Below are 10,154 nucleotides of genomic sequence, written 5' to 3' on the forward strand. Positions count from 1 at the left end.
CCCTGTCATCTCTAGGTACTAAAGACCAATTGCATCTGAGGTGAGCAACAATCTCTGCTCCACTGGGTAGTGGGAGTACACAATAGGCATGAGATGGGAAGGGGGACGCATAGCAAGATAGTTGGGAGATGGTACTGCTGCCTGTGTGAATATGCAGGGACGTGGCTGGGACAGGATAGTGGACTACTAGGTGCAGCATGCGGATGCTGGGAGGGGAAGGGCAGAGTAGTAGGGAAGGGGAGGGGAAGGGGATAGGCTGCTGAAGGCCAGGGGGTTTTCAGCACTCAAGGACATGCTGTAGGGAGAGTTTCGACTTGCACAATTCAGGAAGTTGGCATTGGGAAAATTCCAGATGTTACAGGTCATAAAGCTTTCATTAAAGTCAAGTACTGGAAAGAGAAGAAATGAGGTCATTCAAATGGGCTATATTAATTTAGAAACAATTACTTTCTTGTAGCAAATTTCACCCTTGCCTGGTTTTGGTGAAACTTAAATCAAGAATTTTCTTTTAAGACAATGTTCCCTTAAGTACAAATTGTGGAGTTATCAGTAGTCTGAAAATTATCCTGTGAATCAACTTTTATTGAAATACAGCTTTAATAAGAAACTATCCATTTCATATAGCTGTCTTATATGTTCTATTAACAAAACAAGAGTGAGTAAAGGAAAACAAAAATTATGTATGTTGATGTCGGGAAGAAGAACAAGAAGAATCTTCCCACCTTGCTTTTTTACAGTTTATAACCGTGTAAAAATAAAAATATGGATCCATATTTGTACACCTATGTCTTGTAGATCAGTATTGAATATTTAGGCTTCGATACTGAAGGTGTGAGGGGAAATAAAGGGAGCAAAAGGCTATTCACAATTTGTATCGAAATCAGATAGCCATTGTAAGAGTTAAGGGACATGACAGGGAATCAGTGATAGAGAAGGGAGTGGGACAGGGCTGTAGCATATTCCCGATATTATTCAATCTGTATATTGAGCAAGCAGTAAAGGAAACAAAAGAAAAATTTGGAGTAGGAGAAGAAATTAAAACTTTGAAGTTTGCTGATGACATAGTAATTCTGTCAGACTGCAAAGGACTTGGAAGAGCAGTTGAACAGAATTGACAGTGTCTTGAAAGGAGGATATAAGATGAATATCAACAAAAGTAAAACAAGGATAATGGAATGTACTCGAATTAAGTCAAGTGATGCTGAGGGAATTGGATTAAGAAATGACACTTAAAGTTGTAGATGAGTTTTGATATTTGCAGAGCAAAATAACTGATGATCGATATAGAAAGGATATAAAATATAGACTGGCTATGGCAAGGAAAGTGTTTCTGAAGAAGAGAAATTTGTTAACTTTGAGTATAGATTTGAGTGTCAGAAAGTCTTTTCTGAAAGTATTTGTATAGAGTGTAGCTATGTATAGATGTGAAACATGGATGGTAAATAGTTCAGACAAGAAGAAAATAGAAGCTTTTGAAATGTGGTGCTACAGAAGAATGCTGAAGATTAGATGGGTAGATCACGTAGCTAATAAGGGGGTACTGAATAGAGTTGGGGAGACAAGGAATGTGTGGCACAACCTGACCAAAAGAAGGGACCAATTGATAGGGCATATTTTGAGACACCAAGGGATCACCAATTGAGGGTAAACATCATAGAGGGAGACAAAGTTATGAATACACTAAGCAGATTCAAAAGGATGTAGGTTGCAGTAGTTACTTGGAGATGAAACAGCTTGCACAGGATAGAGCAGCATGGAGAGCTGCATCAAACCAATCTCTGGACTGAAGACTAGTACTACTACTTTCTTGCAGTGTAATGCTTTGTCAACAATGACTGTAGTGTGAAGAGTCCGGTTTGAAATGTGATACATCGGTGCTATGAAATCCTATTGATATTACATTCCAGTGAGGACAGTTTAAATCATGTTTGTGTTATTTTTCATATATTCTAAGTTATCACTCAGTGGTATGATGCCTCATGAAGTGAAGACATGCAACATTGCTGATGATGATCAGTCCATCGGATGGGAACATTAAGGTTGGCAGCTATGATATGGGGCATTTTGGCATTGGGTTTCACCCTCTCTCCTCTTCATCACCACCATCTTCTTCTTCTTCATCTTCATCACACACACACACACACACACACACACACACACACACACACCTACGTACCTGTAGTAGTACAAGAAGTTGTAAGGGGGCATTTTGCAAACAAACAATGGTGTGACGTGACGTGACGTGACGTGGTGTGTTGGTGAATGACGGTAACAAAGGAATTTCTGTGGGCAGTAAGGCCTGAACTTACAGGATTGTTAACAAATTTTAAATCTTGGCTGAGATTGGGAATAATCACTGGTAAAAGATGTGGCAACTAAGTTTCATTTGCCACTGTAAAAAATACTGAAGTGAAACTTACTTTCACATGCAAGAAAAAATTGGTTCTCAGAAATTTGGAATTTCAACCTAGGGGAATCTGGAAATCTTTTGATGAAACAGTTGGTACCATGTATATTTTAAACAGTAATAACCCTACGGCACTTTCTTGAGGTACACCAGATGCTACTAGAAGTTCTGATGCTGTATGCCCATCAAGAGTGATGCACAGATTTATGTTTCAACTCTGTCTTCAGGCTGGTCACATACCTAGCATTAGTGTGGACTTTGCTATGCTTTTATTTCCCTCTCTCTATGTTCCATCTTTGCTGGCCTGGCTTTTCCCTTGGGCCAGCGAATCGTCCTATGCAGCTTCTTGTCTATTTCTGTAAATGGATCATCAAACTTTTGTAACATTTGAGGAAGATTAGATTGTTTAATTCAAAGTACACTAGAGGAAGACAATTTTCACCAGGTTTTGAATCCTTCTCTGATTTTACCAATTTGTCGCAGTAGTGTAAAGTTAGGTATCTTAGTAGTCAAACTGTCTGGAATGAAACAAAATTTTGTTATGTAAATTATGCCCAACAAGTGTCTGTATGCCAAATTCAACTGAGTTAATGTTTCCACTAGTGCTACTTTATCATTCCCTGCTGGTTGCTGGGATATGTAACATGAAAGTAAAATCAAGTGGATTCTCAAATTGAAATCAAACTTGAAGTTGTAGCACAGACTTTGACAAGTAATGGAAGATATAGTAGTTACTGAAAATAAGGGTTAGAATAGTGACATACAGTCAGACCACTGCCTTATTGAGATAGTTTATTACCATTAGTGGGTCCTGTGGACAAAATATCACATTGTTTCATTTCTATTTGTGTGTGTGTTGGAAAAACTCTGGTTTTAACTCTAACTTTTTTTTTGTTTCAGTGTAAAGCCAGCAGTCTTTGATCTCTTTCTAACAATTGCTATTTCCATCTACCTCACTGTTATTTATTTTGTTATACAGGTATGTATGAAACTATATCTTGTAACTATATATATACTAACCATGAAGTTTGTTAGGACAAAGTAATTAATGTACTATATTCTCTTTTACAGAACTTTCCACAGTTTTACACTGTTGTATTGTCCATTGTGGGTGCTACAAGGCAGAAGGTCCATTAGAGAAGCTTCAGTGTAGTAGAAATTTAAAATATATTGTACATAGTTTCTGTACATATGTACTTTCCTAAGACAGAAATCAATTGTAGAGTGCCTTCAATGAAACATCAAGAAATACTGTTTTTATAAAGGAAGTATTCATGTTATGGAATGTGTTATGTACAAACTTTCCAGAAAAGAAATTCAGAATTCATCAAGACTAATTTGATTGCATTTGTCGTATGGCCAGTGTTAATACCCACATTTTTAAATATATCTCCAACCTTGTCAGAATGACTAGAAAACATACATGATTTGTTACTTACATGGTGGTTGTTGTGCTCTATGGATCATAGTAACATTTTTCTCACATGGAAACACAAAAGTTAGTTGATTCAAGCATTTGAACATGGCAGATATTCTTAATTTTACATTCTGTGGGTAAAATAGTGGTATGTTTAAGATTTGTGATGGTTAACAGTGATATTTAGTGGATGGGGGAATGATACAAATCATGTTGGTGAAAAATGCTAGAATGATTTGTCCTTCTGGCATTCTTAATGAGGAGGATAAGATAGATGGATGTAGTAGAAGTGTGTAATGTAAGTGTAAGAATTCACACCATATTTAATTCTTCTGATATGACAACTGTAGGTTGTTGTTACAATGCTAGAGCAGTCATTTCTATACTGAGATGCAGACCTATTTTTCCAGAAACAGTTAATCAAAATTATGCAGTTGATCATTCTGCTATGTTGCACAAATACAGCCATTTATTAGCTTGATAATTACAGGTAAGTGACGGGCTACGTGTCCAAAGGTCTGGTGATTCAGCCCTCTGTTGGTCCTAAAACTACTTGTCTGTCAGTTATTGCTTTACCTCTGGCAATGTTTTATGTATGTGAAAAACGTTGAATTGTTCAGCAGTTGTTAAACTGTAACTAGCATGACAAGGTAAGAAATTTCTAAAGTTATAGACGAAGGCAAAGATATGTTCCCTCCAGTAGAACCGTTGTTAGTAAAGCACTGAAGTGTTCAATCCAGCCTTTGGGTTGAAAACAGTTTTTTTAAACAAAAAAAATTGTCTCATCTGAAACCTTCATAACTGTCTTACACGCACTGAGAACAAGACTGTATGTATTTAATGTGGGATAGCTAGATGTTATCTGCTTCATGATGAAGGTGGCAAGTCTTTACCCTCCAGTGTACAAGGGCTAGCAGTGAACATTAAACCACATACCCTCACTGCCATGTGGATGGAAGCCGCTGGTAGCTAACAGAGCTCAGGATTAACTCAACATACCAAATTTCAACTAATATTGCTTCTTAAAAATAACCATTCCACAGAGTTTTGATAACCCCCCCCACTGCACATTTCATTCATTCATCTTAGGAAAGCATGTTGTGTGATAGCTTATCTTGATTGCTCTTTGCAACTATTGGGTGATAGTTACTGTTTACGCACATACAATCTTATTTTTGTGACAGGTGATGTCTGGGAGGGGGAAAGGGGAGGTTCTTGTGTCTATCAACTGGGAATTTATTTGGAGGGTACCACAGCACAAACTTAGCTCACTTTGCTTGTATGATTTTGCTGCATATTTTATGTGCAGCCTGAGAAGGCATTGCAAGCACACTAGTTTGTCTCCTATCACAGTAGGTACACAATGGTGGGTCGTTCTTTGTCAGTGAGAAAGTATGACTGTCATTATGGCCAGTGCACTTCACGCATCACCTGACTGTGACAATATTTGTAATGCGGCCTTCTTCTGTTGAGTTATGGTATATCTTCTTCTTCTTCTTCTTCTTCTTCTTCTTCTTCTTCTTCTGCTCTGTCCTCTGAGATGCTGGGACAATATAGTTGTCAAGAAAAGAATTGAGAGCCTTATTGTACAAATAGTCTGCTGATATCTTAAACAGTGTGTCATTGTCAAGACACTTGACTCTGGGCTTGAAAGATCCAATGCCACGAAGCTCACTGTGGAACAGTGTACACCTCCACACTGTTATCAAGTGTACAGAGGAGGAGCTGGTGCTTTTGGATCACATTGGCACTGTGCAGTGACTCTAGGATCATTTATCAGCATCTTCAGTGCAGATTTAAACAGGATACATCTTGTAAATAGTCTTCACGGGTTTGCTGCTGGATCACGTGCAAATTCCACAATATTTCCTCGGAACGACTGAGACATCTTCAGGAGGTTCAACCTTGCTCGTGGCTAGGTACCTAGCCACGAGCAAGATTGAACCACCTGTAGATGTCTGACAGTTGCTCCAAGGAAATATTGCGGAATCTGCACAATGTGATCCGGCGGCAAACCCATGAAGACCATTTACAACACATCTGAAGCTTGAAGAGTCACAGGATACTCTTTCTTGTCGTAGAAGTTCTCGGCAGAAATGCATAGTTCATTTACAGAGTTTCATAGGCTGCAAGTCATTTGTAGCATCAGTTAGTCGCATGGTTGACACAGTAGTCAGAAATGCTGAGGGTAATTCAGTAGGTTTGCTTTTTGCTGCTAGATCAACTGGTGTAACAAATAAGTAAGCACTGCTGATCTTTCCCTTAACATTTTAGTATGTCTAAGTAAGGCATATGTTAAAATAAAATACCAATTGTGGTGTTTAACTTCACACACTATTGTATTACTGACAGTGAATTAACTGCCATACTAATCATCATAATAATCATCTACAGATTCTGTTGTGACTTAGCACGACAGCCAAGTCACAACGAGAGGAAGCCGAAAGGCACGCGTTAAGCTCACGCAGAGTGGCGTGAGGTCTGGAACAGTTAAAAGGAAATGATAACTTAGAAAATGGACGCAGTTGCTGTAATACTTAACTTTAATCCACATTTGTAGAACATCGCTCTTGATGATACATGCGTCACAATATTAATTATCAAAGCTATGGCGCCTTGCTAGGTCGTAGCAAATGTAGCTGAAGGCAATGCTAACTATCGTCTCGGCAAATGAGAGCGTATTTGTCAGTGAACCATTGCTATGAACGTCGGCTGTACAACTGGGGCGAGTGCTAGTCAGTCTCGCTAGACCTGCCGTGTGGTGGCGCTCGGTCTGCTATCACTGACAGTGGCAACACGCGGGTCCGGCGTATACTAATGGACCGCAGCCGATTTACAGGCTACCACCTAGCAAGTGTGGTGTCTGGTGGTGACACCACATTCCTCCCCCGCAAATCGGCAATGCGACGAGGTGCGGAGCCTAACAACAGGCGAGGCTGTGCCACCCGCACCCGGCCATTCGGTCCGAGGGGAGCTAGGAAGCGCCTGAAAACCTAGTCCAGGGTGCAAGCCAACATGTGGTTTATGCGCCCGTAGAGAGACAGGAGGGGCCGAAGGGTCGACCTCCATTGAGTCGGGGTACCCGACGGGCGTAGACGACATGTGGTCCAGAGCGGGCAAGAGTTCCACGTCGGAGGACAGCTGGTCACGGGAAGCGATCGGCGGCCCGTGACCCAGGGAGGAGCCCGGCGCGGCGGTCGCAGCGACGCGTCCACTGCGGGCATCGCCGGCGGGAGAACAGGCGGCGGCGGCGCGTCGCCATGGGGCAAAATGGAAGGCAGCGTCAGTAACACCTGGGGATGAGGCGAGCCAGTAGATGGGTCCCCAGGGTGCTGACCGGACAGCACTGTCACTGAAAGCAGACGGGGAGTGGCAGAACCCGTGCGACGACAGAGGCACAGGTGATTGAGATGCCGACGCACCTCACCAGAGGCCCCCAAAACCAGATACATAGCGCGGCCGAGGCAGCGAAGAATGCGCCCTGCGAGCCAACGCTGTGAACCTCAATAGGTGCGGTAGTATACAACGTCGCCTGGAGCAAAAGCAGGTGGCTGCCACTGCACAGGAACCTGATGCGGCGGATGCAGCAAAGACATCAAGGGTCGATGAGGACAACTGTGGAGCAACTCAGCCAGCGAGCGACCATCTCGGGGCTGAGAGTGATACGAGGACAAAAAGAGCAATAAGGCATCCTCCCGAGAATGCGACTCTTTGAACTTCAACATCTGTGACTTGAAAGTCCGGATCAATCATTCAACGGCACCGTTTGACTGAGGCGAAAACGGCGCGGATGTCAGATGTTGAATACCATTGGCCTTGCAGAATGACTGAAATTCTGCGGACATGAATTGTGGGCCATTGTCGGAAACAATAGTCTGTGGAAGACCTTCAATGCAAAAGATAGCGGATAACGCTTGGATGGTGGCAGAAGACGTCGTGGAAGACATCCTGACAACAAAAGGAAAATTGCTGAAGGAATCGACGACAACCAACCATCTAGCATTCCAGAATGGACCAGCAAAATCGATGTGTAAGCATTGCCAAGGGGAAGTGGCATTCGGCCATGCAAAGAATTTCTGCGGTGGTGCGGATTGTTGTTCGGCACACGCCATGCAAGAAGAGCACATTTTCGTAATCGCAGCATCAATTCCGAACCAAGTACAGTGCTGACGAGCAAGTTGTTTCGTTCGCACTATACCCCAATGTCCTTGGTGGAGAAGCCGTAAGACAGAGGACTGTAACGAACGTGGGACCACGACCCTGGACTGATCATTATCAAAACGCAACAGCAAAACACCACGTTGTACAAAAAGTCTCTCTCTGTGAGCGAAAAATCGGCGAACCAACGGATCCTCGATCCGTGACTTTGACAAGGGCCATTGCGTAGCAACAAAACGCAAAACGGTAGCAAGGACAGGGTCAGCAGCTGTGGCTGTAGCTACACGACGAAAATCAATCGGAAACGATTCGACCACGTCATCGGTTTCCGCATCAATGAACATGCAAGCAAGTTCGGAGGAATCGAATGCTCTATCCTCAGCAATAGGCAAACGGGACAACGCATCGGCGTTTCCGTGCTTAGCAGTGGACCGATACAAGATATCATAGCGGTACTGCGAGAGGAAAATAGACCAGCGAATGAATTTCTGTGCTGTACGTGGAGGTACAGGCTTGTTTGGATGAAAAAGCGACGTCAAAGGTTTGTGGTCTGTGATGATGGTAAAGTGACGACCATACAAGAAATTATGAAACCTAGTAACACCAAATACGAGAGCCAAGGCTTCTTTCTCTATCTGTGAATAATTTCTTTGCACAGATGAGAGCAATTTGGACGCAAAGGCAATAGGGCGATCATGCGATCCATCTTTGTGCGCAAGCACAGCACCGATCCCGAAATCCGATGCATCTACCATTAACAAAAGGGGTTTCTGGGGATCGAATGGCGTAATGCAAGTATTTGAAAGCAACACCGATTTCAACTGGCGAAAGGCGCGTTCGCATTCCGTCGTCCAGACAAACGGAACACCTTTACGGCGTAAGCGATGAAGCGGAGCTGAAATGGAAGAGGCATTGTGCACATAGCGATGGTAGTAATTTATTTTACCCAGCACACTCTGTAGCTGCTTCAAATTCTGCGGCGAAGGCAAGTCTTGTATGGCACAGAGGTGCTCTGGACTAGGATATATGCCTTGGGCATTGATTACATGTCCCAAATATGGTAAGTCACGAGCAAAAAACACACATTTGTCCTTCCGCAAGCGAAGACCATTTTGTCGCAAGACCTGAAATAATGTCCTGAGATTGGCTAAATGTTCTTCTTCCGTCTTTCCGGAGATCACAATATCGTCCAGATAGTTTGCTGCAGTAGGGACCGAGGCACAAACAGTTTGCAGATATTGCTGAAACAATGCAGGGGCGGATGCACACCCGAATGGCAGTCTTTTGAATCGATACAATCCAAGATCCGTGTTAACCACCAAATCGCGCTGGGATTTGCTGTCCACTGGTATTTGCAAGTATGCATCTGCTAGGTCCAACTTAGAAAAATATTTACCCGGGCACAGTTTGTCAAAAAGATCTTCCGGGCGGGGTAAAGGAAAAGTTGCAATCACTAGTTGTGGATTCACTGTAGCTTTGAAGTCCACACAAAGTCTCAATTTTCCGGAAGGTTTTGGCAAAATTACTAAGGGTGATGCCCAGAGAGAAGCCTGCACACGTTCAATCACACCTTGTGATTCCAAATCATGTAATGTTCTTGCGACCTCATCACGCAATGCGTGGGGAACATTGTGCGCTCTGAAAAATTTCGGTTGCGCGTTTACGTTCAGTTCCAAATGTGCTTCATAGTTCTTAACGCAACCAAGGCCCGGTGCAAAAATGTCTGCAAACTCTTCACATAGACTAGAAACACTGGCTGAAGGCACAGTCTGGTTCACGGATAGGACCTGGTTTACTATAGACAAGTTAAACAACTGAAATAAATCTAAACCAAACAAGTTCACTGCAGAAGAAGAACGAAGAACGTAAAATGACACAAGTTTTGTTTGTCCCTTGTATGTTGCAAGAAGGCTGCACTGTCCTAACACAGGGATATTCCGACCTGAATAACTATTTAACGTAACTTTTGCGGCACGCAACGGAGGTGTGCCCAGTTGTTTGTACGTGTCTTTATTGATCAGAGAAACTGCAGCTCCGGTATCGAGCTGGAATGGGATCACGTTGCCATGAATGTCCAAGTCTACAAAAAGTTTATTGTCTTGCTGACGACAAGAGCGACTGTCTCGTGCAATTTGAACAGATACTGGTACAGAATCACTTGCTAATTGACGT

The 10,154-nt window shown here is 42.7% G+C and overlaps 1 protein-coding gene across 1 annotated transcript in view; it reads left to right on the forward strand.

Moving 5' to 3' along the window:
- Positions 1–3,744, forward strand: part of LOC124798075 (nicalin) — a 123,063-nt gene extending 119,319 nt beyond the window's left edge. The window contains exons 12-13 of the mRNA XM_047261315.1: positions 3,308–3,386; positions 3,479–3,744. Of these exons, the coding sequence (XP_047117271.1) occupies positions 3,308–3,386; positions 3,479–3,544 (145 nt within the window). The 3' untranslated portion in view covers positions 3,545–3,744. The remainder of the gene's footprint in view (positions 1–3,307; positions 3,387–3,478) is intronic.
- The last annotated feature ends 6,410 nt before the right edge of the window (positions 3,745–10,154 follow it).

Source organism: Schistocerca piceifrons, chromosome 5 (assembly GCF_021461385.2).
Source record: "Schistocerca piceifrons isolate TAMUIC-IGC-003096 chromosome 5, iqSchPice1.1, whole genome shotgun sequence".
Taxonomy (NCBI): Eukaryota; Metazoa; Arthropoda; class Insecta; order Orthoptera; family Acrididae; genus Schistocerca; species Schistocerca piceifrons.